The sequence below is a fragment of the Genypterus blacodes genome, unplaced genomic scaffold, assembly GCF_046128005.1.
Source record: "Genypterus blacodes isolate CSIRO-AG114 ecotype Tasmania unplaced genomic scaffold, CSIRO-AGI_Gbla_v1 ptg000284l_1, whole genome shotgun sequence".
Taxonomy (NCBI): Eukaryota; Metazoa; Chordata; class Actinopteri; order Ophidiiformes; family Ophidiidae; genus Genypterus; species Genypterus blacodes.
Genome location: NW_027467075.1, coordinates 127,501 through 155,000, shown reverse-complemented (window position 1 = coordinate 155,000; position 27,500 = coordinate 127,501). Strand labels below are relative to the sequence as shown.

General features: G+C 51.1%; 3 protein-coding genes across 3 annotated transcripts in view; 2 read left to right on the top strand and 1 right to left on the bottom strand.

Moving 5' to 3' along the window:
• phactr3b (phosphatase and actin regulator 3b) overlaps positions 1-18,240 on the top strand; it is a 26,408-nt gene extending 8,168 nt beyond the window's left edge. The window contains exons 2-13 of the mRNA XM_076136891.1: positions 2,376-2,534; positions 2,857-2,934; positions 3,014-3,154; positions 3,466-3,711; positions 3,829-4,039; positions 4,233-4,435; positions 5,438-5,591; positions 15,709-15,764; positions 16,725-16,786; positions 16,870-17,010; positions 17,553-17,629; positions 17,977-18,240. Coding sequence (XP_075993006.1) covers positions 2,376-2,534; positions 2,857-2,934; positions 3,014-3,154; positions 3,466-3,711; positions 3,829-4,039; positions 4,233-4,435; positions 5,438-5,591; positions 15,709-15,764; positions 16,725-16,786; positions 16,870-17,010; positions 17,553-17,629; positions 17,977-17,992 — 1,544 coding nt within the window. The 3' untranslated portion in view covers positions 17,993-18,240. The remainder of the gene's footprint in view (positions 1-2,375; positions 2,535-2,856; positions 2,935-3,013; positions 3,155-3,465; positions 3,712-3,828; positions 4,040-4,232; positions 4,436-5,437; positions 5,592-15,708; positions 15,765-16,724; positions 16,787-16,869; positions 17,011-17,552; positions 17,630-17,976) is intronic.
• Positions 18,241-21,926: 3,686 nt separating this feature from the next.
• ppp1r3db (protein phosphatase 1, regulatory subunit 3Db) lies at positions 21,927-22,769 on the bottom strand. Its single transcript, XM_076136888.1, has one exon. It carries the CDS (start codon positions 22,767-22,769, stop codon positions 21,927-21,929), a length of 843 nt encoding a protein of 280 aa, XP_075993003.1.
• Positions 22,770-24,102: 1,333 nt separating this feature from the next.
• glrx (glutaredoxin (thioltransferase)) overlaps positions 24,103-27,500 on the top strand; it is a 4,372-nt gene continuing 974 nt past the window's right edge. The window contains exons 1-2 of the mRNA XM_076136883.1: positions 24,103-24,359; positions 24,943-25,066. Coding sequence (XP_075992998.1) covers positions 24,153-24,359; positions 24,943-25,056 — 321 coding nt within the window. The 5' untranslated portion in view covers positions 24,103-24,152 and the 3' untranslated portion in view covers positions 25,057-25,066. The remainder of the gene's footprint in view (positions 24,360-24,942; positions 25,067-27,500) is intronic.

The following is a 27,500-nucleotide window of genomic DNA, read 5'->3' as shown; positions in this document are numbered from 1 at the left end:
GGCGGGGCCACGCACACACAATCACACTCGCGGCGCTCTGCGGCTTCACACAGGCAACTCGCTCTCACGCTCACCGCCACAAACGCTCCCTACACACACACACACGCACTCACACGCTCAGACACACATCATAGGGCGAGAAGTCTTCCGTTTCTACACGCTGTGAAATCGCCGGTGCGCGGGCCGCTGGAGCTCGCTGCAGGAGGAGAATCCGGACAGAGCAGCTGCGGATCCAGAAACATGTGAGTCTCATCTCCATCAACAAACCTTAATGACGGAGATTCGACCGGGAAACCCGCGGTGTGTTTGCTGTCAGACGTTTCCGGTTGTCCCTGTGATGTGTGTGTGTCCCTGTGTGTGTGCGCCTGTGTGTGTTTCTGAGCCCGTGTCGCTTCCCGGCTCTGTTTCCTCCGTGGTTTCCCCCTGCAGCTCCTCAGGCTGGAGGCTTCAGCAGCATCAGGAGGATCTGTCTTCATGTTGGAGGCTTCTCATGTGTTGTGATGTGTCTGTAGATTCTCTGGGTGCTTCAGTGTGTGAACATGTAAACATGTCACATGAGTGTGTGAACATGTAAACATGTCACATGAGTGTGTGAACATGTAAACATGTCACACTCGCCCGTCTTCCTCTCTGCATCACGAGACGCTGGGCCGCCATTGGCTGCGGCTCCCGTCTCCATGTGTGGCAACAGCCTTCCCTTCCACCCAGCAACTCCCTATTCCTCATGCCGTGGTGATTCTCTGCCTCCCAGGGCCTTCGCTGCAGCATCCGGCCTGGTTGCCATGGTAACGGCAGCCTGACCCTGGCAGTGCTGCTGCTTTACTACAGGCTTGACCTGAATTCTTCATCACATCGCAGGCAGGCAGGCAGATGTGACTCGGGCTGCTGACCTGCTTCTCATTGTCGGCGGTCAGGCAGCGTCTGGACTCGTGTGTGTGTGTGTGTGTGTGTGTGTGTGTGCTTCCATCTTCACCGCGGCTCCGTTCCTCTGCATGGATCAGAGCGAGGCCCTGGTGAGAGCAGCAGGCTCTTGTGTAGGAGGAGGATCTCACTGCAGCAGAGAGAGTGCTGCTTCTATCTGACGTGAAGCTCCAGATGATCTCCACACATCTGAACAAAGCCCTCAGAGAAGAGGAGCAAACGTCCCCGAGGAGCCTGAGAGGAGCTCAGAGGAGCGACGTGTGAGTGAGAGCTTACTGTCACTCAGAACATCAGAGGGAACCAGGCCTACACTGCACTGTGTTAGGCTCTCACCTCCTCTCCTCTCCTCTCCTCTCCTATCCCCTCCCTCCCTCTCCTCTCAACTCACCACTTCCTCCTCTCCTCTCCTCCTCCTCCACAGATGAATAGATTGATAGCTTCTCTGCTGTTCTCTCTCTAATGACAGCATGATTTCAGACATGTCGATTTTTTTATATTCAGTTAGTTATTATTGTCGCCCTTGGTTACGCTCCTCCACACACACCTCCTCCCTCCTGTGTGCCTTCCTGTCGTGTGACGGACACCAAAACGTGCATGCGACTCTTTTCTGAGGGATGAAGGAGCAGATGTTGTGGATTTAGAAAATGAAAGTGTTCATGGAGGATCAGCAGGAAGCTGGAGGCTCAACTGGAGGCACCCAGAGGTGTCAGAGAGGGGGGGGGGGGGGAGAGAGAGAGAGAGGGAGAGAGAGGGAGAGGGAGAGAGGGAGGGAGGGAGGGAGGGAGGTGTCAGAGAGTCTCAGCCAGACTGTGGAGGAGGAACTATTCCTGTCCTTTCTCTGAGGAAATGGAGTTTCTCTCTCTCTTCTCTCTTCTCTCTCTCTCTCTCCTCTCTTCTCCCTCCCTCCCTCCTCTCTTCCTCTGGTGGCTCAGAGAGTTGGAGTTCATCGATGCAGCTCTAAATCATTCACAGTCTTCTGGCTTCAGTGTTCTTCTGACCCATAACAGATCTATAAGAATGTAGAAGTATAAACATTAAAGCATCCGTTAGTTAACATCCTTGTTTTTTTAGTAAGTGTCTCGTTTTGATTGTTTATAACTGTTATGGTGCCAAATATTCAAAGACTCACAAAGACTTCAATCTGAAGCTGCAGACCAGTGAAGCCTGATGTGTGTCTCAAGACGTGTTTAAAAGCTTTCCACTGTGTGTGTGTGTGAGACCCTCCTAGCCTCCAGCACACACACACACACACACACACACACACACACACACACACACACACACACACACACAAAGCTTGTCTCTGTCCCTCCTCTCCCTTCCCTGTGAAGTCATGGAGGCGTTCACACTCTCTGACCCACATTCTCCTCTATCGTGACGCCGACATCCCGTCAGTCGATGGACGGCCGCTGCCGCCTGCGTTCCTGACGGATGTCTGTGTTGTGTTGTTGCAGACATGATGGAGCAGCAGAGGGCGCTGCACTCAGGCTGCCTGGTCTCAGGGGTTCGCACGCCTCCCGTCCGCCGCAACAGCAAGCTGGCCAGCCTGGGACGCATCTTCAAGCCCTGGAAGTGGAGGAAGAAGAAGAACGAGAAGATGAAGCCCGCAGCCGGTGAGTGGGGAGACGAGGGGACACGTTAGAGAGACGCACGGGGGGACGGGGACAAATAACACTCACAGGGACAGAGGGACAGACTTCATGATACTGAGGAAGGAAGTTTGATCTGAGGTCAGATAGAAGCTTTGTTTGATGATGATGAGAGAAACTAGAGATGAAAGTTAGTGACAAACCTTCACTGTCAGACTTATGTATCTGTCTTTAGCCTAAGTAGTGAGGACAGATGTGCAGGGTCAGCACATCGTCCCCGTGCAGCTGGTTGGTGGTTTGAATCTGTGAGTCTGTGTCAGGAGCTGTGAATGTTTCTGTCATTTAGCCCTGGAGAAGAAGACGACGTCTGTGCGACCGAAGAGAGACGAGCTGGACGTGAGGAACCCCGGGGAGACAGAGACAGGTACACACACACACACACATACACACACACACGCAGGACGGTGTCTTTCTGCTGCATGACACCCTGTTTCCCTTTGCAGAATCGGATCTAGCATGCGGGGGAAACGGCGAGGACCCAGACGACCCGACGCACTCGGACGGCGAGGACGGAGACGAGGAGCTCATGGCGCCTCTGGCAAACCCCACCGAAGACTTGGGCAGCGATCTAGATACATCAACAGGTAGAACGCAGTCTGGAAACACACACACGTGACAGAAGTACACACAGGATAGAGAGGTTCAGGGACGCATGAGCCTCAGATCCTCATGCTGGCTCCCACTCAGGCTCAGAAGTGACTTTAATGTGTTAATAGTGATGTAAAGCATCTTCAGGGGGCCTTAACCTTTATTTTATCATTTTTATAATTTCAGTGTAAAAGCTCTGAATGGCTGGATGGAGTTTCCTGCTGTTCTATCAGTCTCCACCAGGGGGAGACAGAGACTACATAAACAAACAGCCTGTAACCTTTTCTTCTCCGCTGCTTCGTCTCAGTTCAAGACTTGACGGAGGACTTGAGGACAGCAGCAGACCCCAGCGGGAGTCAGAGCGAGGAGGGGGAGGACGACCGCACCTCCTCCCTCAGCGACCCCAGTGAGGAGCAGTCCGTGGGCAGGGTGGAGGCGGTGGAGGAGGGGGAGCAGCAGGAGGCCGGGCCGGCCCAGCCTCAGAGACGAGCCAGCACCCCTCCCCCACCCAACCTACCTGTCAAACTGCTCACCAGACTGGGCAGCCTGGACTGTGAGTCTGTCCTCAACCTTTGGTCTCATACACACACACACACACACACACACACACACACACGTCTCCTCTGGTGGACGGCGGCGGCGCCACGTTTTCATCATTTGACCTTCCCAGGTGCGCCGACAGCGCCGCCGGTGAAGAAGTCCCCCGCCACCCTGCCCAGGAACTTCACGCTGCCCAAAGACCCTCACGGCTCCCTGCTGAGGGCCCGGATCTCCACGCCCACCGGCTCCCCCCACTTTGGGGCGCTGCACCCTCAGCTGTCGCCCAGCTGCATCATCGAGGAGCTGCACCGGGCGCTCGCCACCAAACACAGACAGGACAGGTGAGGCCGCACAGCACGGGGGACACCGGGCCTCAGGGCACCGTCTGGGGTTTCAATCACACCTTTCACTTCCTGTCCAATGTCTTCAGTACTCGGAAACGGAAATAAAATGAGAACTAACAGATGATGGTCAACAAACATAAAGGAAATGGTCAAAAACTCATTAAACTACACTTTTGTGATGTGATCTCAGTTTCCCGGCGAAGGAGGCTCGCTCGTCCCCCAGACGCAGGCTGGACGTCCGTCTATGCCGCCCGACCAGCACAGAGAAGGAGACCTGCGGCGGTGGCGGCGGCGAGTCGGAGAGCAAGAAGCAGTGTGACGAGAACAAAGAGAACCGACGTCTGGACGAGTACCTGAGCGACCAGGACAGCTGGAACGACTCGGTGATCTCCGGTACGTCTGCTGGAACGCCATGTTTGAGTCCCTCAGGTTTAACGTTCACGTCCTTCTTCATCTGGACCTCAGTGCTCACCAGGGGACGATGAAGATCAGCTGTGATCTTTGTTTACAGCCAGAGAGCAGCAGACATTAAGCTCTTCCTCTCTGTTTCCTGTCCATTCATCACATGTGGGTCAGTGGTGCTCAGACGCAGTGTGTGTGTGTGTGTGTGTGTGTGTGTGTGTGTGTGTGTGGCAGATTAGTGGAGCTCAGGTCACATTCTGCTGCAGGATCATCTGATTTAAAATCTCTCAGCTGGAACAAAGACTCGCTCAGTTTGTTTGGTCAATACTCAAAGTATTAAAGGTTGAAAGTGGCTAAGCTGTGTAGGATTCTGCCGTTGCGTAATAGCAGAATGAGGTAATGCATGTGGGCGGGGCCTATGATTAAGACGTCGACCAGCCCCGAAGAAAATTGATTTCCAATCACGAAATCATAAGGTCTGAGTGAGCATAGATCAGTTACACTCGTGATGTTCACCCTCAGTGTGCATGAGCGTGTCAACGTGCTGCCTGGAGCTTCGTTAAGTGATGGAGATGTTCAATCATCAGGCTGCAGAAAAGATGTTTCTATCCTCTCGTGCTCGCAAACATCGGCGGGGACGGTTGCTATGGCGCTTTTACGACATGCTCGGTTACGGATGTTGAGAACCTTCACTCAAGTCGTCGTGACAACACCAAGCAGATGCAGATTTCATTACGCATGCTTTTTGTCTGAATAAGGCAAATGAAGGATTTAAAAAAAAAATTGAATCCCAGTTTGTTGATATGAATGATGATGATGATGATGTCACACTCAGAACACTTGCTTCACTATAACACCATGGAAACGCTTCATAATGGGATGAGCAAACTTCTCTCACCTTCCCACCAGTGCTCAGGTTTGATGAGTTCATGTTTGTGTGTTTATTGTGTGTGTGGTAGTTTATCCTGTACTCATCTTCCTCACTCTCCACAGGGACGCTCCCCCGCAGGATGAGGAAGGAGCTGCTGGCCGTGAAGCTCAGGAACCGACCCAGCCAGCAGGAGCTGGAGGACCGCAACATCTTCCCGGCCCGCAGCGACCAGGAGCGGCAGGAGATCCGGCAGCAGATCGAGATGAAGCTGGCCAAGTGAGTGGCTCTGTGTGGACGCAGATCCGCCCGCCCCACCATCAGACCCCCATCAGACCCCCACCCTCCTGCCCCATGTATGTGTGTTTCATCACTCTGCATCTGTGTGTGTGTGTGTGTGTGTGTGTGTGTGTGGCTGCTTGTGTCTGTTTGCCTCCACGGGCGCCGCGGCCCTGAGAGCGTAGAGCTGCAGTGTATAGATCTGTACAGTGATCAGGCCCGGCTCCAGCGTGTTAGAGGCCTGGAGCTGAAATGCCCCCCCCCCCCTGACCCCCCTGACCCTCATGGGATCAAAGGTCAGCAGCTGCCTATGTGGGGCGCTAATAAAATAGGCCAAACTTGACCTTCATGTGACGACCTGGTGCAGCTGGGTTCTGGTCTGACCTGTTCTGTGTTTACAGGTTCTGATCCCACGCTGCATCCTAAGTCGGTCATGATCTCATCTAACTCCTCCTCAGCTCTGTTTCAGTGGCATGACTCCATTCTGGATCCAGTCTATTTCTGCTGAGTGGTTTTGGTTTTGAAGACTCTGGAATTCTTTGTCAGTAGGAATCTGTGAGTGTGAAGCCTCCATGTGTGCCTCCTTCCCTCCTTCCCTCCTTCCCTCCTTCCCTCCTGCACGTGTTTCAGACTGAAAGGCTCTGATAGCTTATCATGTTCTCACTCCTCTTCATCTTCGTCTCATTCTGCTCTGCTTGGTTGAGGCTTTTCGGGGTCAAGCCGTCTGACTTTTTTCCGGATTATAGAACCGGAGGAATGCGGCGCACAGGAGGAACACAACACACACACACACACACACACACACACACACACACACACACACACACACACACACACACACACACACACACACACACACATCGCTGGTCTTACGTAAGAGGCAATATGCTGTTAATATGCCGGCTTTAACAGGATTAACGGCGAGCTCGGTTCGTTTTCTGGGCCCTAATGCGCTGCAGAGTGTTCTGGTCGGCTTACGCAACGCTGGGAGACGCCGTGGCAACAGTATCGGCGGTCCGGCTCCACTCACACCGTCGTCACGCCGGCCGCAGCAGCAGGATGTTTGCCTGGATGTTCTCAGGTTGACTTTGTGCCTCTGCAGGATCACGTGGAGCGTTGGCGGTCGCGTCCGTGCCCACTGAGGGACGATCACGTACCGAGCCTCGTTTCGTACCTTTGCTAAACGGTTGGAGGTGATAATGAGCCTGCAGCCAGCAGGACGGGAGCGGGGGCAGAGAGCTTTAATTTGACGCCTTTTTCAGTTCATGCAGAAGCTATTCTCTGCTGTGACCTCAGTAACACACACACTCACACACACACACACTTCTAATTAGCACATTAAGCTGCATCATGAGTGTTGAGTGTTGGATAGGAGCCTGGACATGAAGGCTCTGATGCCTCACCTGGTTTGTAGGTTAGAAGTTAATCAGCAGGAATCAAATTGCCTCACACTCCTGACGGCGAGCAGGAGACGCTTCATGTTACACATCCAGCCCTGAAAGACGCGTTTGCTTTGTTAGCTCGCAGCCCTGAGGCACGAGCCACTTCCTGCGTGCGGTTTCATGGCACAGGTCAAAGCAGAGCGATGAAGACGAGCGGCCGGCTGGATGGAGGCTCATTCATTTGCAGCGGCTCTGTATCTGATGAATAAGTCAGAGTGACATTCACCCAGATCGCTCCGCACAACGGCTCCTTTGAGGCCGGGCGTCGTGCCTCCTCGTGCGCTCGCTTCCTGTGACTGCGCTCCAGGCATTTGGCAGCTTGGTGCCGGTCTGGAGGGCGTGAGCGAGATGTGCGGGACGTTAGCATGAGCCCAGGCTGCGCCCGTCACGCCCCCGCCACACGTGAGCCTCCACGTGTGCACAGACATGCGCGACACACACAATCGGAAGTGTGAATTCCAGCGAGTCGTTGGCTAATGGAGGTCAGAGTCATGCAGCCTGACCTTTGTGTGATGCTAGGAAGGAAGGAAGTTGTGAAGGAAGCACGGCTGAATCTAAATCACAGGCGGCGTCCCTGCAGTGAGCTCCTGGTAGCTCTTTAACCGTGACACACACACACACACACACACACACACACACACACACACACACACACACACACACACACACACACACACACACACACACCTCCTTAAATCACTCCTGGTGGTAAAAACAACAGCACAGCTACAAATATCACCTGAACACATCTAACATTAGCGGGACACATGGCTTGTTCTCCGGTGCTGTCAGATGTCATCATGTCATCTTTGCACAAATTAAAAGTATGGTTGAGTATTTCCTCTAACATGGTGCGTGTCTTTGAGTCTTTGAGTCTTTGAGTCTTTGCTCCTCTGACTCACGCGGCTCCTGTTCAGCCGCGTCGCTCAGCTCGGCTCCGACTGCGTCTGACAGCAGGCCTGTGTGGTCAGCCGGCGTCTGATTCACAGCTGAGGCGTTCCATTGTCCGAGGTGATGGCTCCATGTGCCCGCCCGTGTCCCTGTCCTCCCGCCCGGCACGTGTCCTCCTGGAGGACACGAGTTCTCTCAGCAGCTCCGACAACAACAACAGAGCCGGGAGCGGCCCCTCCCTCCTCTGCCCTCCCGGCGTCCATCATGTACCGTCGATTGTGATCACGCTGAATGAATCACGCCGGAGCCGTGGCCTCGAATCAATCGTGCCGCAGCCGTCGGCATGTTTGAATGCAGCGGCACATCGCGTCCTGAGCTGTTAGAGGCGGTGCATCTGTGTGTTCAGCGCTGGAACAGAGCGGCTTTCACGCAAACAAATGCCATCAATTCATTCCTGCTCGACTCTGCAGCAGGACGGCGTGCAGCGAGTCACACACACACACACACACACACACACACACACACAGACACACACACACACACACACACACACACACACACACACACACACAGTGGCTAAAAACAGTAGCAGGGGGCGTTAGCTGGAGTTGTAACTGAAAAGTGAGCAGAGAATCCTGAAACACATTCATGTAAACTGTCTCCACGGTTACCAAGGAAAACCGGTAGAAGGATTTATAACTGACAGATTTATATTCTGAAAGAGTTCACACCTAATTGACAAACGAGACTCAGCCGTGTCAGTCGGACTCAGCTGCTGCATCCAGTTGTCACTCGGCTGATTTGTTACTCGGTGAATCTTCACCAAACTAAACCAGAGCTTCCATCTTCCTCCTGTCACATCATCACATCACATGTAAACAGGTCAGACCCTGATGAAGCTTGGTCCTGAGCCGTTTCTTGCTGTGTGCTGATAAACACGCAGCTCTCCTGTGTGTCGTCTGCAGCAGAATGCAGGAGGAGGGAACCCTGCTCTCTAAATATAGCTCTGAATACTGCAGCAGCAGCCACAATCAATGCTCTCATGTACGTCACAGCCGGGGCTGCTGGTGGGGAGATGGCCTCCCCTGTTCCCCCTCCGAGTGAAGCCTCCCCTGTTCCCCCTCCGAGTGAAGCCTCCCTGTTCCCCCTCCGAGTGAAGCCTCCCTGTTCCCCCTCCGAGTGAAGCCTCCCTGTTCCCCCGCAGGGCTCCTCTGTTGAGCCGCTCTGAGTTTGCTGCAGTGAGAGAGCTACAGCGTTCTCTTTGTCTCCCTGTTTTCACTCAGATGAAGAAGTGTCCTTGTGTCCCCTTGTGTTAGCGTGGTACTGAGAGAAGCTTCAGCTGGACTCACCTGCTGACCTCCGTGCTGCTGGCTGCTCCTGTCCTCTTCTCAGTGATGCGAGGGTCTGCCGGTTGTGATTGTAGTCGTGACGATCTGGAGGCAGAGGGCACCTTAGATACCTTCAGACCTCACAGAGCAGAGACAGAGACGCACAGAACACTGAAGGCTTTAAGGAACTAAGATGACAGAAGGTATCTGTCGCAAAGTTCACTGCTGAGGCCAAAGAGCTTCAGATGATGAGCAGAGGAAAGGAGGGGGTTGAGTTCAGCTGTGAGTGATTGACAGCTTGTGAGAGATCAGGAAGGACACACACACACACACAGGTTCAGGGTTTCCTTCAAGTGTGCGTCTTCAGAGATTCCCTCCTCTGTTATTAGAACACAACACTTTCTGGCTTGTTTGGCCTTGGTGGAGGTATGAACTCCTGACTAACCCAGTGCCTCCTGCAGCAGTGACAGAGGAAGAGGAGTCGGGCTGAAGGCAGCAGCTTCTTCAGCGGTGGCCTGAGTGACACACACACCCGACCAATAATTGGATATTTGTGGCCCCGTGTGAACGCCACAGAGCGGCACAGAGCCGTCCGTGCAGCTGCCGCCCTGCCGTCTTATAAATAGAGCCACGCTAGAGGAGCGGCACAGCTGCAGCCTGCGAGACGGCAACGTTTAGAGGGAAAGCAGGGCTGCATGCTGTGCCTGTGTGTGTGTGTGTGTGTGTGTGTGTGTGTGTGTGTGTGTGTGTGTGTGTGTGTGTGTGTGTGTGTGTGTGTGTGTGTGTGTGTGTGTGTGTGTGTGTGTGTGTGTGGGTCGACACTGGAGACCCTTTGTGTCGTCTCTTCTGTCTCATGTTTCTGAACTCTAAGAACCTGAATCTAGCTGCAGGTTGGTGTTAAGGTGTGTGTAGAGTGTGTGTGTGTGTGTGTGTGTCCTCACAGGTGGACGTTGGGATGATTTTGATATAATTAATGGAAACATAGAAATATTTCAAATGAAGTTCTGCAGACTCATAGTCTTCTTATTCAGTTCTGTTTCCATCAACCACACTCGGCACGATTGCCGTTTCCAGGCAACGAATGTTGTGTTGCCAGGCTGCAGCATGTGATGGTTGTTTGGATGTGGAGAGAGAATGGGTTTCTTCCTATTTAAATGATTCCCTGTTCTCATTGTGGCTGATTGATTAGATCAGGAAACTTCATGATCTCTATTAGGTCTGATTTGTTAATGAGATGAAGCCACACCCACTCAGCTGTGACAGCCAATCACAGGCCTGTGTGTAGACATGTAATCCCTCTACATGTGAGATTCTGTGAGAGCCAAAGTTGCATTGAGGAGAGACAAAAAACAGCTTTGGACATTTTTCAAAAAGGGCAGGAAATGGGCGTGGCCTATATGAACGATTAAGCCAAAACATAAAAGTAGCTGTGACAGCGCCACCAACAGGCTGACCGGCACCAAAATTGAATGCGTTCTATTCTGGATCCTGTTCAACATGTGGGCCAAGCTTCATTGAAATCCGTCAACAACATTCTGAGATAAAACAAAAGCAAAAAGGCGCAAACGGAGCCAACAGGAAGCTACGAGAGGAGATCACAGCTGAGGCCGGCTTCCAAAGTGTGAACATGTTGCTGAGGGTTAAATCCCATCATGTTCCCTTTGTGAGGAGCCTTTTCCTCCGCTTTCTATTTGTGCCCTCACAGAGAGCGACATCACCGGGCAGCCGTCCAATCGCAGGGCGGCGCTTGGCAGACATTGTAAAGCAATCGGAGCTACGTCAGCGCCGGGGCGCAACGAAATCCTGAAATTACACGTTGTCACCGCCGTAGCTCATCCGTGTCCCACATGCAGCGATTAGGGGCGGCGGTGTCTTTTGTTCCTGAGCGGCGGCGTTGAGCGAGCGCCCTCTAATTGAGATGTCATAAGTCCCAGAGCCTCATCGCCCACTCGCTGCACGCCAGGCGCTTCTGCTCTCACGTCTCGCCTCATGCTGGAGCAGCAGCGAGCAGAGGCGTGACCGCTGACATGTGTGACTAATCCACCACGCAAACACGTTCAGCAGGTGGAGGTTTGTTTGTTTGTTTGTTTGTTTGTTTGTTTGTTTGTTTGCGTGATCCAGACATTTTCCTTTTGTGTTATCAGAGATGTTTGTTAGAACATTCCTGGTTTGATGTTCAGGTCAGAGGTATTTGTTGTTCCTGGTTCTTCATGGATCCAGGGAAGAGAAGGAAAAGCCTCCAAAAGCAACTCTGTGTGAGACTTGGAGTGTTCCCCTCTGACCTTTGACCCTCAGCCCTCTGTATGTAACTTCCGGGTGCCTTCTTATCTCCCATTCAAACATCCACATGGAGTGGAGCGTGGAGGAGAAGCGTAAACAAACAGCCACACAGAGATTAGCGTCATGGCTGCTGTGTCACTGTGGGGGTCGTCATGCCAACACAAAGACGTATTGATTTTTAAATCAAGTGAGATCAGAACAGTCAGTCAATGGATCTGCTGTCCATCTCCTCAGTAAATCAATCAATCAATCATCACTCTGTCATCACATGTGGACTTTAACCTCCAGTCACATGACTGAAGCGTGTGTGTGTGTGTGTGTGTGTGTGTAGGAAGGAAGAGGGGAGAGTTCTCTATTTTGAATATTTTGGATAATAATAATAATTCTTTTATTTATTGGCATTTTTCTTGTTTGTGTAGAGACGTTGTGTAGTTGTGTAGTTGTGTAGTTGTGTAGTTAACCCTTCAGACTGCAGTAGAGAACACAGTCGCCTCCTCTTACAGACTGTGTTGTGAGTGAAAGGGCAGTTTGTGGACGATGTGTCCGTTCTGTCTCTTCCTCCTCTCATGATCTGGGACGATCCAGTTCTGGGTCAGGCTCTGAGCTGTTTGCACTTTATGATGATTGGCACAAGCAGCGATCGGGCTCCGACCTGAGAGCTGAGCACAGAGCTTCCTGTCCCCCCTCCCTCCCTCGGAGCGTGGCTGGCTCAGACCCGGCGTCACGCCGCCGCTCGCCTGTCCTCAGGCTCTGGTACCGGGGGATTAGCCTTCACCTCAGCGGGCAGCCCCGGCCCCGGCCTGGCCCCGACCCGGCCCGGTGAGCCTGACTCATCCCATTCTCCTCCACTTAGAATGCGCTGACATTCCCATCAGCCCCTGTTCTCACAGGCGGCTCATTGCTTTGACATGCTGGTGAGTTCTCCAACAAATGAGGAACTTTTCCCCCTGACCAAGCAGAGTGGGAGGATGTGTGAAGTGTGTGTGTGTGTGTGTGTGTGTGTGTGTGTGTGTGTGTGTGTGTGTGTGTGTGTGTGTGTGTGTGTGTGTGAGAGGGGGGGGGCTGTGACTAAAAGGTCCATTAGAGCTGTTTGGGTAAAGCAGAAGTGGCCTGAGTCACCCTGGATGTTCTGGTGCCGGTGGGGTTCTGGTGACCCCCTTTAACCTTTCAAAGACTCTGAAGTACCTGAGGTCTCCTGATGCTTTTTATCTTCTAATCCAATGTTTAAACGCTGCAGCAGCTTCTGTTCAGTCTGTGTCGTCAGGGAAACGCTGTTGACCCGAGAGTGTTCTGCTTTAGACCACAGAGCCCCACACAGGAAACTCTGCTCTATTTAGCACCGTGACTTCCATCTCTCTCTCTCTCTCTCTCTCTCTCCCTTTCTCTCCCTCTGTCTCTCTCTCTCCCTCTCTTTCCCTCACTCTCTCTCTCTCTCTCTCTCTCTCTCTCTCTCTCTCTCTCTCTCTCTCTCTCTCTCTCTCTCTCTCTCTGTCATTCCCTCACTCTCTCTCTCTCTCTCTCTCTCTCTCTCTCTCTCTCCCTTTCTCTCCCTCTGTCTCTCTCTCTCCCTCTCTTTCCCTCACTCTCTCTCTCTCTCTCTCTCTCTCTCTCTCTCTGTCATTCCCTCACTCTCTCTCTCTCTCTCTCTCTCTCTCTCTCCCTTTCTCTCCCTCTGTCTCTCTCTCTCCCTCTCTGTCTGTCCGTCTCTCTCTCTCTCTCTGCCTGTCTCTCCCTCTCTGTCTGTCCGTCTCTCTCTCTCTCTCTGCCTGTCTCTCTCTCTCTGTCTGTCTGTCTCTCTCTCTCTCTCTGTCTCTCTCTCTCTCTCTCTCTGTCTCTCTCTGCTCCTGTTTCATAAGCCGTGAGTCGTCTCTGTCAGAGCTGCATGTCTCACCCTACCCCCCTCAGTAGTTTGCCAGGAATTTTGCATAATTTCTAAATAAAGGTAAAACCAAAGTAGGCTGAGCTGAGACGTGAGGATGAACTGACGACCTTCTGACTGAGTGGAGACCGAAAATATCAGCCAACAGGAAATCATTCAAATTTACCCCAAATCTGGGTGGAGCTTCTCCCAGGCCACGCCCCTCCATCCAGCTGTGTGTGTGTGTGTGTGTGTGTGTGTGTGTGTGTGTGTGTGCCATGACCTTCTATGTTGTCCTGAAACGTGAAAGTCCAGATGAAGCGTTTGTTAAAAGGATTGATTTGTGATTCAGAGGTCATGGTAACTTTGGAGACGTAAGAACAGAATCAGGGATCACTCAGGCCATTTAAAGATGACCTCAAGCGTCTGAGCTGTCTGAAGCTGGGGGGTCATCTCGCTCGGGAGGAGACGGAACGTTCTGAGCGCAGGAGAACATGCAGCGTTCCTCTCCGTGTGTCTGTGTCACGTCTGGGTCGGGCTCAGCTGTGGAGTCGTGGCTTCGTCTCCTACGCCGAGGCTCCCAGGCGCTGATGAGCAAAGTGGCCCTTCAGGTGCGGCTCCACCTTCCTCCCCCGAGAGTCGTGACTGATTGTTTTGTTTTTCTAACATCTGTGGATCCTGCAGAGGATTCTGGGTAGAAAGGCTGCATCACATTATTAAAAATGATGATGTGTCATGTGAACCTGATCGCTCTGTGCCGGCATGCTGCTCTGCATCCGGGGGCTCGGCCCTCTACATTAAAGCAGCAGCATTAAACGTCTCTTCTTCTTTATCCTTCGTCCCTCTGATGGAGGTATTAGCTACGGTCTCTCTATTTCTTTTCCCAAAATCCTGGAGAAGTCATGGAATTCTAAGTTGGGATCTCCAGTCTGGAAAATGTTTTGGAAAATGATGAAATATCTCCAGATTTTGGGAAAAAAACATGAGATTTTTAAAATGAATTATGATCCTGACAAATCGATTGTAAATCTGCTCTGGTGTAATCTCAGCCAACCAGCGGGTGATGGTTGCTAGGAGACGATGCCTTGCTCTCTTGTGACAGACGTGACAGGATCAAGCTGGCAGAGAGAGAGAGTCGCTCTGTGGGATGTGACAAGTCTTCATCTGACCAGCTGGTGGTGGCTCTTCATCAGCCCAGGACAAGACAAGTCCACTGTCGCCTACAGCCATGTCCTCATGTCCTCATGTCTTCATGTCTTCATGTCCTCATGTCTTCATGTCTCCATGTCCTCATGTCTTCATGTCTTCATGTCTCCATGTCCTCATGTCTTCATGTCTCCATGTCTCCATGTCCTCATGTCTTCATGTCTCCATGTCTCCATGTCCTCACGTCTCCATGTCCTCATGTCTCCATGTCTCCATGTCCTCATGTCCTCATGTCCTCATGTCTCCATGTCCTCATGTCTTCATGTCTCCATGTCATGTCTCCATGTCCTCATGTCTCCATGTCCTCATGTCTTCATGTCTCCATGTCATGTCTCCATGTCCTCATGTCTCCATGTCCTCATGTCTCCATGTCAGGGACGTTTCCCTGTGTTCACATGAAGACACGACTGCTCTCCCTTTTTTTTTTAACCTATTCCACATCAGCTGTTTCCATCTTTGTTTCCTTTGAATGCCTTGTAATTTGGATAGTAAACTCTGGGATGGCCCCCTGCTGAGCACAGATGAATGCAGCTGGTGTGAAACATGTCAGAGTTTATGTTTGAGTCACACACATGTATGTGTTAGGCTCAGAACTTATCAGTCAGCCCTTGCATTGATGGTATGTGCTGCAGCAGGTTGCGTGTGTGTGTGTTCTTGTGTGTGTGTGTGCGAGGAGGGAATCTCCTCCTTGGCCCCGCCCCTCCACGCTGTCACAGTGTTAAAGCTCGCAGGCTGCGCGGCGCTGCTCACTCGCTGCTCCGCTCCGCTCCGGCTGCTTTACCGAGCGCTCCCCGCCTCTTCTTCAGCTTCATCTTGTCTCATAAAGCAGCTTCTCAGGGAAACACTGCACTTTTCTTTGGTCACTGAGACTTGATCGTGTGACTTCACACACACATCTGGACTTCTGATCCCGATGTGGAGCCGCAGATGTTGTCACAGTAAACCGAGCCGCTGTGCAGGCGGGACGCGCGGATGCTCCAGGAGCAGGAGCGCTCGCAGTAAAGGACTGATCCGGATCAGGACCCAGACGGACCCGGAGCCCCGCAGCAGCAGCAGAAGCCGCCTTGTGTGATCGAGATGGTCCAGAACGTAATTCTGGTGTTTTTCCGCAGGCGGCTGAGCCAGAGGCCCGCGGTGGAGGAGCTGGAGAGCCGGAACATCCTGAAGCGTGAGTACCGCTCAGTCTGCTGAGGACCAGGGTCGCAATCCATGTCCCTCTGGGTGAAAACACACACTCAGCCTGCTCTGCCTCACTATGGCAACGAGACAGAAAGAGCAACTTTAATGTAACACACACACACACACACACACACACATATCAGCTCAATCTGCAGGTCCATCAGAATGATAATGATAATAATAATTTATGATATCTACACAAACATGGACTTTATAATGACTTTTAATCAAATTTGCATGTAGACATCAGAAGCATTATTATAAAAGACTTATTTAAGAATGATGTCATATTCTTGTAATCTCATATTAAGCAGTTAAGTCTTAAGTATAGTTTCATTTCTAAACCCGTGAAGCCTCATCAGGATGTTCCTATAGTCCATAGACTTTAGAGAGACTTTAAATCCTCTCACATTTTTATTTAAGCTCAATTAGGTGAATTAGGTTGTGTTGTTTTTGTAAAGAGGGAATGAAGTCATTTAAGGTTTGATTGTGTTTTTAAAATGATTAACTAATTCAATCAATTTATCTTTGTTTTATATTTTATATGTGAGGGTTTTATACGGTAGACTTTTATATTTTATATTTATCATTTTATTGTTTTTATTTTTATTTTTTTATTTTATTTTTTAAATTTTTTTTTTTTATTCTTTTTTATATTCTTGGATGAATGAACTCTCAGGCTTGAGTGTCAATCATCCTAAACACTGACAGACTTCAGAATCAATCACAGTGTGAAATAAGAGATTCAATGTAAATAAAGAGATTTGCAGTGACTGAGCCTGATCTGACAGAGCCTGAATCGCAGCACTGAGCCTGAGGTCTGGAGCTGCTGCTGATCAGCTGACTGGTGTATTGATCATCAGTCATTAATCAGGCTGATCAGTGTGTGGTGTGTTTGTTTCATCATCAGATCCTCCTGATGTTTGATGTGTCTTGTTTTTTGAAACAGAAAGAAACGATCAGACTGAGCAGGAGGAGAGGAGGGAGATCAAGCAGCGCCTGAACAGAAAGGTAAGAAGCACCTGAACGCACCACTGCTGTGCTGTGCTGCAGCCGTGAGGCGTTTGAGTGACGCTCGTCCTGTTTGTCTGCAGCTCAACCAGCGTCCCACAGTGGACGAGCTGAGGGACAGGAAGATCCTCATCAGGTTCAGCGACTATGTGGAGGTGGCCAAAGCTCAGGACTACGACCGGCGCGCTGACAAGCCCTGGACCCGCCTGTCAGCCGCTGACAAGGTACACACAACCCCCTGCTGATCCTCATCTGGCTGAGCCCTACTGGGACCAGAATACGTGTTTATGTTTGTTGTGTAACTAACATCTTTCCAGTTATCGAACACTTCTTCTTCTATCACTCTAAACATGGTAGATCATGGCTTATGTCACACATCACACACACACACACACACACACACTCTGTGCCTCCAGGGCAGCCACACTGACATGTTGGAAGTGACACACACACACACACACACACACAGAGCTCATTGATCTCTGCCTTGTTGTTATCGGGGATCAATCCCAGTTCTGTCTGCTGAATGTTCCGGTGACTTCCTGCTGTCACAGTGTGTGCATGCAGGAGACAAACATGTGATTGACATGTGACAAACCAAAGTGTGTGTGGTTTATTGAGGCTGGTTTACATCAGGACTCACAGTAAATCACACTTTTGTATCAAACCAGGAGGAACTGAAGCCTCAGATGAGTTCAGCTTCCTCAGCGTCCCGTTTCAGTGAAGCTCACTTGTGTTTCTGCTGCGTGTTTACTTTCCTCTGCAGGCTGCAATACGAAAGGAGCTGAACGAGTTTAAGAGTAACGAGATGGAAGTTCACTCTTCAAGCAAACATCTCACAAGGTCAGTGAGTCCCCAGCTCCTCTTCCTCTCTCTCTTCCTCTCTTCCTGGGTGCGTTTGTAGCACAGTAGCACAGTCGCTCCACACTCAGCTGCGTCCGGTCCTCTAAAGGTGGACGGAGCTCCTGGACGCTCACACACAGATTCAGCTGACGTTTCTCTGACTCTGTGGGTGAAGAACCCGTGGCTGAGAGAAGTCCCAGCCTGACTAATGTGCGGCTGTGTTACGTAAAGAGGAGAGGCCGCCTGACTCCACCCAGCAAGGCTATTTATAGGCCTCAGATTGATGAAAGCTGGCACAGGGCCGTTTCCTCTCCCACTCAGGTCTCTGCTCTCTTCACCCTCTGCAGGTTCCACCGGCCGTAGCTGAAGGTTTCTTCTGTGAAGAGTTGCTGATGTTTGGTTCTTGTCCTCGGAGACCCGGCTGAGTCTTCCAGCGTCCTGGCCCACAGTCAGTGGGAGTCCTGATATTTGGGTCCAGTGAATCTTGGAGGCTATGTCTCTGGCGGTGGAGCCGGCGGTGGACGGGAGGACGCGTGCGGCGAGCTCCACCGGTGCTCAGAGGAACATCTGGTTTAACCCTCGCTTCACCTCCTCAGCGGAGCAGGAACACATTCGCCATACTAAAGACTTCTTTTCTAAGCGGACTCTTTTTGGATCCGTGGCCTTTTGGACGCCACGGCGGGAGGGGGGGGACGTGCATGTGGCCGAGTGGAGCGCTCCCTGTAGCCACGCCCCCCCCCGCCCCAGCTGCTCTCACTGAGTCTGAGGACAAGGTTTCATATCGACGGTGTCAAATGTTCTTGAACAGAATCCCTGTCTTGTTCTGTCTCGGCTGCAGACAGACGTCTCTTTGTAAGCACTATGTATGTCTGCACAATACAGGTTTTCAATTTGTACCAAACGACCTCGTGTGTCTGATTTCAGCCTTCAGATCGATGAGACGCGACGTGAGCAGACACCTGGGAGCGGCTGCTGCTCTGTCAGAACCACAGAGGAGACTTAATAAAGAGAGATCGCAGAGCATTCATGGGTTCCAGTCCCTTTGAATTCATTTCAGAATCAATATTTAGTTTGAGAAAGCAGAGAAATTCATTTGTTTATGGGAGAAAACTGTGTCAAAGCTCAGCGATGAGTACGATCATCCACTTACATCCTTTAACAGTCGGGAGTTCTTGGGTTAAGTGTGTTTGTCAGGTTTGTGTGTCTGCGTGCGTTCACTTCAGAGAGCTGTTGACCCGATAACCTCCTGTGCTGCTGCCTGAGTGACAAAAGCGCCTGAACCAGAGTCTGAGTCTGAACCAGAGTCTGAGTCTGAACCAGCCTCTGAGTCTGAACCAGAGTCTGAGTCTAAACCAGAGTCTGAGCCTGAACCAGCCTCTGGGCCTGAACCAGAGTCTGAGTCTGAACCAGAGTCTGAGCCTGAACCAGCCTCTGGGCCTGAACCAGAGTCTGAGTCTGAACCAGAGTCTGAGTCTAAACCAGAGTCTGGGCCTGAACCAGCCTCTGGGCCTGAACCAGAGTCTGAGTCTGAACCAGAGTCTGAGTCTAAACCAGAGTCTGAGTCTGAACCAGAGTCTGAGCCTGAACCAGCCTCTGAGTCTAAACCAGAGTCTGAGCCTGAACCAGCCTCTGGGCCTGAACCAGAGTCTGAGCCTGAACCAGAGTCTGAGTCTGAACCAGAGTCTGAGTCTAAACCAGAGTCTGAGCCTGAACCAGCCTCTGGGCCTGAACCAGAGTCTGAGTCTGAACCAGAGTCTGAGTCTGAACCAGCCTCTGAGTCTGAACCAGAGTCTGAGCCTGAACCAGAGTCTGAGTCTGAACCAGCCTCTGAGTCTGAACCAGCCTCTGGGCCTGAACCAGCCTCTGGGTCTGAACCAGCGTCTGAGTCTGAACCAGCCTCTGAGTCTGAACCAGAGTCTTTGAGTCTGAACCAGCCTCTGAGCCTGAACCAGAGTCTGAGTCTGAACCAGCCTCTGAGTCTGAACCAGAGTCTGAGTCTGAACCAGAGTCTGAGTCTGAACCAGAGTCTAAGTCTGAACCAGAGTCTGAGCCTGAACCAGAGTCTGAGCCTGAACCAGAGTCTGAGTCTGAACCAGCCTCTGAGCCTGAACCAGAGTCTGAGTCTGAACCAGAGTCTGAGTCTGAACCAGAGTCTGAGTCTGAACCAGAGTCTGAGCCTGAACCAGAGTCTGAGTCTGAACCAGAGTCTGGCTCACTGAGATCCCTCTCCCTGCTCATTAAGGAGCTGATTGTTCCCAGACGGAGGTATTAACGTCCTGGCACACATGAGGTCACTGAAGCCGTTTTATGGGAAAGGTTCTCGTCTCACGCTGAGGCCACAGATTAGATGTTCGAACACATAAACCCGGGCAGAGCCGCCGTGTGACTGTGAGGAGTTCAGACATGGAGTCAGAGCAGAACACAGAATAATACAACAGAGATGATTAAGAGGACATCCAGGTTCACTGAGAGAGAGATCATAACTCAGACTGTCCACTGAGGGGCGCTGCAGCACTGGGCAGGCGGATAGTTATACAGGCGCCCCCTGCTGGAGGAGCTCAGTAGAGCCTTCAGCAGAGCGTCAAGCTCCTCTGACACAGAGATAGAGCTCCACAGAGAGGCAGAGCAGCAAACAGAGCTGCAGGTCTGATCTCCTCTGGACCAGGCTGATAGAAACCAGCAGAACCTCCCAAGGAAAGGTCAAAGGTCACATGGACACAAACACTTAACACCTAAAGGAAACTTCCTGTTGTGAACGTGAAGCTCTCCTGAAAAACAACATGTATTATATGCGATGCTGCATGTTTGGTAGTGTGACCTCAGTGTGCACGGCGAGGTGAGTCAGAGCGTCTGGCCCGGCCCCTCTGTAGGAGCAGATGGCCGCCCTGCTTTCAGCCCCTCTGTGCACGCTGAGCGCTGGCTGTGTGGAGACCAGAACCACCTGGACCTGAGGAGGGGCGGGGGCGGGGAGGGGAGCCTGAGGGGGAAGACCTGAGGCCCAGGAGCTCCTCAGGTGCTGCCAGGCCAAACACACACTCACACACACTCACACATGCTCACACACACACTCACACACACTCACACATGCTCACACACACGCTCACACACGTAGAGACCATATGCTGGTTGTTTGTATCGTGGCGTAGCTGCGCTGACTCTCTGTCTTATAAATAGAGGCTGATTGTGATGATGTCATGATTTCACCCCTGGTCTTTTCCTTTAATCCCTGATTACTTTTCACATTTGAGCCTCACAGCTAAAACAGGCATGACTCACCATGTATGACTCAAGAATTTAATGATGTATGCTCACTTCAGCGTCAACACACAACCTGTCAATCACAACCTGTCAATCACAGAAAACAATTCAAGGTAAAACAACTTGCAAATAATATAACCAATGATGCACTGTTATATCTTTTGCTTACACACACACACACACACACACACACACACACACACACACACACACACACACACACACACGCACGACTCGGACATCTTCTTCTTCTTCTCTGTACTTTTTCATGCTCCCTCACTTCATAGCTTCCCTCTGACCTCACTCATGTTTAACTCATTAAGAACCTGATCTCCTTCAGTGTGATGAGCTCAGATCTGTTATTTACATTATTTTACACCCAGAAGCTTTGGGGCTGTTGAGACAAAACCAGTGGAGAAGAGATGAGAGTAGAGCGATGGCGCCATCTAGTGCTCTGTGACTGTCAGGACCCCTCTGTGCTGGTTGAAGAGTTTGATTGATTTCTGTAGCACTTGTTCCGTAGATGCTCAGATTGCTTCTGTCATGTTTACAGAATGAAATGTGAGCGCAGAAGAAGAACGGGAGAACGAGGAGACGCACGAGCCGATCTGAGCTCTGGTGTCAGTGAAAGGTCAGAGGGTGTGGATCCAAGGAAGCCAGGGGAGACGTTCCAAACAGACCCAGGACAGGGGGACAGGAGGACAGGGGGGCAGGGGGGCAGGAGGACAGGGGGGCAGGGGGGCAGGAGGACAGGGGGGCAGGAGGGCAGGGGGGCAGGGGGGCAGGAGGGCAGGGGGGCAGGAGGACAGGGGGGCAGGGGGGCAGGAGGACAGGGGGGCAGGAGGACAGGGGGGCAGGAGGACAGGGGGGCAGGGGGGCAGGAGGACAGGGGGGCAGGAGGACAGGGGGGCAGGGGGGCAGGGGGGCAGGAGGACAGGGTCCAGTCCTCAAATCACTCAGGGACACATTGATAATGACGTCATACTGTCAGGTTAAAGTCTTGGTTGTGTGAGTGTGAGAGGTGTAGAGCTGCATCAGGTCAGGTGAAGTGCAGCATGCTGTCCTCACACTCCCTGGGCACGGTCACCTTGTAGCTGTGGCAGGTGAGGGTGTAGTTGTTTCCGTTGTTGTTGTCCCAGTACGTGGAGCCGCTCACACAATAACAGATGGCAAACGCCAAAATGGATCCTGGCTGCAAAATGAAAGGTGGGACGGGCAAACGAAAGTGGAAGACGTCCGTCTGCGGAGCGCCGTCCCCACCGCCGTGCCCACTGGACACCCAGGAGGCCTGTGTGTGTGTGTGTGTCCTCCAGTTAGTGTGGGAGTAGAGCAGGCTCACCTCCTTCTCAAAGGCTAAGTTCAGCACCTGTACGGTCCCGGTGATGTCGAGCTCGGAGCACAGCACGCGCTCCAGACACACGCCCTGAGCACACACACGCGCCAGGAAGTCAGGCTCGGCCCCCATGTTGTCAGGGAAACAAGGCTTGAAGTAAGGAAGGGAGAGCTCCAGTGACGTCCCAAAGGCCAGCTCAGAGTCCATCAGCAGCCTGAAGAGGACGTGCTGAGGGACCAGAGGTTTGTCCTGGACTCTGAAGAGCTTCACCTCCTCTAACTTCACACCCAGCGCGTCCACAAAGCGCACCTGCTGCAGACTCCTGAGTCTCCTGGGCCCCTCAGAGGAGGGGAGGGACTGAGCTCGCCTCCTCATGATGGGCTTGGGTTCAGAGTCGCCGCTCAGGCTTCGCTTCAATGCCGGCTTCTTGGCCCGTTCAGGAGGAGCTCTGGGAGGCGGGGGCCGGATCGGGACCGGAGCTTTGGGAGGCTGGGGTTTGGGATCGTAAAGGTCACGCAGACGGATGGGGGTAATTTTAGCGGCGGACATGTTTGCATGCCTTTGATGCCTTTGATGAAGTGAGGACAGGTCAGGAGGAGGAGGAGGAGGAGGAGTAGGAGGAGGACGCTCACTGCTGCCACGAGTCACAAGCACCAGACTTCAGCTCCTCACTGAGAAGCAAACACACACTTACAACAAACTCTACACCCTCGTCTTCACACACACAGTCACATCATGGCTCTGTTCGCTTTACAACTCATAAACTTCATGAGTCAGAAAGAAGAAAGGAGGTCAGGAAATTAAACTGAAACCAAATAGAAAATGAAGCAAAATCTGAAAATGATACTGATTTAAAGAGAGAGGAAGAAAAGTGAGGCTAGCAAATATGAAGGAATCGCTCATAGCAACCGAGCAATAGATTGTTCTAAAGAAGCAAACAGGTCTTCATGCAGAACACAATGAAGGAGCAGCAAACCTTAGCAGGAGCAGATCTCCAGTGTTTCAGCTCTTCAGTCAGTCAGCTGTTCTCCTCCACATGACAGTGAAGAAGACGTCTGAGCCTTCATGTGCCAGGACACTCCAACCAAAACAAAGACACACACTGATCCAGCTGAGCAGATCCACAGAGGTGCTTCAGCTCCAGACGGTCCGAAGTCAGAGTGACACACACACACACACACACACACAGAGAACAAACTCATCTATGGCCGCTGCCCTTTGAGCTCAGCCTCTGACATTAACATGAGAGCCTAAACAGGGACGGGAGGCGGAGGGAGGATATTTATAGAAGCAGACAGGGTTTGGCTGTGAACACACGGAGGACAGCAGTTCAGACAAGGTCAAAGTCAGACCAGGGAAGAGACGACGTCATGATCTGCACTCAGGCCTCAGAGGCCTCAGAGTCTTTATGAGTCAGAGAGGAGAGAGGCAGCAGAAGATCCAGGGAATCACTCAACTTCTTCAATGTGACATTGTAGACCAGTGGGAGTTATAGTAGATAATCAATAATCACAGATCAGTGATTCGATAATTGCTTGGCATCGTGATGATGACGTCAGAGCCGGAGGAAAAACTGTAGGAGCTTTTTTTTTAACCACAAGAGGGCAGCAAAGTTTGACAACAGTGCAGCCATGGCAATAATGATGCAGAGTGTGTGTCTGTGTGTGCAGAGTGTGTGTCTGTGTGTGCAGAGTGTGTGCAGGCTATGTAGCAGGAGGTTAACCATGTAGATTCAACAATAAACAATAAAATGAATAAATGTTTCTGTCAACTCTCCTCTTCCCCACAAAAATATAAAAATTCCTTTGTCTCAAAATCCGCACACTGTCTCTTTAAATTTCTGCCGCCATCTATACCATAATCAATAGGCCGAGGCCACGCCCCCTCCCCTCCTCGCTCTCAGTGCATCTTCGCCCTGCTCTCTGGATCAACATGGCGCAGGAGTTCGTAGAGGCGCAGCTGCGAGGAGACAAGGTGGTGGTGTTCCTGAAGCCGAGCTGCCCTTACTGCATCACGGCCAGGGAGGTTCTGTCCAAGTACCAGTTCCGCCCGGGACACCTGGACTGGATCGATATCAGCGGGCGCAGCGACATGGGGAGCCTGCAGGACTACTTCCTGGAAATCACCGGCGCCAGAACCGTAAGACGAGTTTGAGTGTGAAAGTTCATATTCTTACCGTCTTTTAAACTATTCAACCGAACAAATGACCGAGTAATCATTCAACCAACCAATTAATCAATCAATCAGTCAATAACGCTGCGTTCTGTTAAGCGGCTTCATGAGTCATTTTAACGAGCCGACGTGAACTACACACACACAGGGCGCTAACGTGCCGCTAAATGGAACGTGGCAGATTGAACTCCTTCATGTTTACAGTTATAATCATGTATTGATCGTTAATCTCTTATTATAGTGAAGATGACTCATCAAGTCTGAACATTAGAGACTCTGTGGCTTTAAACGAAGAACCTGAAACACAGGGAAGCTGTGAAGCTGTGAGTTTCAGGCTGTGTCATCATCTGCTGATGATGTAATGCAAAACAAACTCAACCTGCAGGCTGAACTTTAGGGTTTATGAGTTTGATTTGTTGCTTCAGATTTGATTAAAAGGCAAATGATGAAGATGTTTAAATATATTATCTAATCATATTTTCCTACTCTCGTGTGTCTTTGTGTGTCTTTGTGTGTGTGTGTGTGTGTGTGTGTGTGTGTGTGTGTGCAGGTCCCTCGGGTCTTCGTCGGTGAGGAGTGTGTGGGCGGAGGCAGCGATGTGATGGAGCTGCACAAGAGCGGCAAGCTGAAGGCCATGCTGCAGTCTATGGGGGCCCTGCAGTGACCCCGCCCAGGTACACACACACACACACACACACACACACACACACACACGCACACGCAGACGCACACGCACACACTCAGATCCTCTGGTCAGTCATTAAGTGCATGACTGTGTGGGATCATGAAGCTTCCTGTTCTGTAATAAATAAAAGAAAGTGATGAATGATGATGATGATGATGAAGAGGTGTGGAAAGAGAAGCTGCAGCTCTGTTGTATCTTTGCTTGTCCTCCACCCTAAAGGTTCCAAGCTCAACAGTGCAGCTGCTGCGTTGTCTCTTCTGCAGCGTTCAGTCAAACTCAATCAGACTCAGTTTTAGATGAAGCTCAAACTCCTACAAACGCTTTAAACTCTGTTTACTCATAAATCCGTTCCGATTCCCGTGGACATTGAATGTGTCTCGGTGATGTTCTTTATGAAATTTGATGACTCAGAGCCACATAAGTGAGAGTTACTTCCTGTAGGAGCACAGAAGAAGAAGCTCTGCTCTCATCAAACATTAGGTGATGTTTTATTGTCCTGATCCTTCTGTACCATAAATCTACACATGAACTCCTGAGCTTCCTGTTATCGTCCCATTGAGTCTCACTCAGTTTGATTGGGGCGCTGCAGAGGACAGGCCAGTCTGCTCTGAACCCTCCAGGTGGCGCTGTTGGGTTTGGAACGTTTAGGAGAAAGATGCGACAGGAAGGAGTCGCGGAGTGACAAACACACACACCTGTGAACAAACACACACACCTGTGAACAATCGCACACACACACCTGTTTTTCAGGAGACGTTTCTAAGGAACATTTGTCAATAGTTAGATTGAATCACAATACTGAGAGGAGCTGAGACCCACAGAGCCTCTGAGTGAAGCAGGCTGTGACCTGAAGGCAGCAGGTCTCTGGATCCACACTCAGAGGAGACCAGGATGCAGAAGCTTCCCTCTGAAGCGTGTTTACTGAGCGTGTTCACGCGTACACAGGCGTCCTGGCCGGCTCGCCGTGTTCCAGCTGCTGTTGATTTTAGTTTCATAGGAGCAGACGGGGTTTGCTGGGGTCTGCTCATGTTTTCTCTGAGCGTCTCCTGAATCTCACACACGCTCAGAATCAATATTGACTCCGTCTGCGGACCGAATGATTGATGGCTGTGATCAGGATGATGTCATACACACTGACTCAGTTACACATGAGGACCGGCTGCTTGTTTACTTCTCACTGTACACGTCGCTCTGACCCAGGGGAGGTTAGACCTATCTAAAGAAAAGTCACCTTTCATCTTTAATAACCTTTAATAATCACCTTAGTTTGTCCCACAGTGAGTTGATCGTCCTGTGACATCATAGTAAAGACAGATCCCCCCCCCCCCCCCCTCTCAGTCCGGACCACTTCTGTCGGCTCCCAAAGAAAGAAATGGTACTCGTCCACGTAGATCAGAGTTTAGAAAAAGAGCGGCAGCACCATAAATCATAACTTCATTATGATTAAAACAAACAAAACAATAGAAAGTAAACACTGAGTCCAATCAGAGGCAATGTGGTTTCAAAGTAGAACTCATGTTGATAAGGGTGTGTGTGTGTGTGTGTGTGTGTGTGTGTGTGTGTGTGTGTGTGTGTGTGTGTGTGTGTGTGTGTGTGTGTGTGTGTGTGTGTGTGTGTGTGTGTGTGTGTGTGTGTGTGTGTGTGTGTGTGTGTGTGTGTGTGTGTGTGTGTGTGTGTGTCAGACCCTGTAAAGGTTTATTATTGCAAAGACAAAGGAAAGGTTTCAGTGGCTGAGTCTGATCTGTGAGGAAGCGTCCCTCACACACACACACGCTGGAGTGTCACAATAAAAGCCTCTAGATTTGTGATCCAGGATGTGTGGAGAATAAAAGTCAGGGATTCAGTTTGAAGAGAGTTTGTGAGTGAGAGTGAGACGACCTGACGTGACCTCAGGCTTCAGGCTCACAGACAGGAAGTGATGTTTCACTGTAGACCATCCAGTCAGTGTGCAGAGGAAGAGGAAGTCTCATTTCATTGGTCCTGCTCATGTGATCAAAGTGATGCTGGCAAGTTTACAAAATTGAAGGATTCTTCACAAAATGACAACCGAACTACGTCACTGATGATGTTCCTCTGTCAGAGTGGAGATGTTCTTCTTCTCTTCAGGTCTGCAGGTCTCTGATGGACCCTGATGGATCCATGAACACGTGTTCAAGACCCTGAACCCTCTGTATGATGTCATGGATCTCTATCCTGTAGCTACTTGAGTCCGTTGAGAACAAACAGTAGAAGAAGAACATAGATGTGAGGAGGTGTTAGCCTCATGACATCATCACACAGTTCAGTTAGTAAGTCCAGGAGATACTTTGAGCTTTTATTGTGGAGGGCAGAACTTCTATCTTTGTGCTGTAGAGAAGAAGAACATCTACACACTGAGACACACAGAGCCAGTTTAGACATAGGGTTCCTGAATGTGCCAGCGT

What these genes read in the sequence shown, in the direction of transcription:
- ppp1r3db (XM_076136888.1), bottom strand. Translation starts at nt 22,769, where the DNA reads ATGTCCGCCGCTAAAATTACCCCCATCCGTCTGCGTGACCTTTACGAT.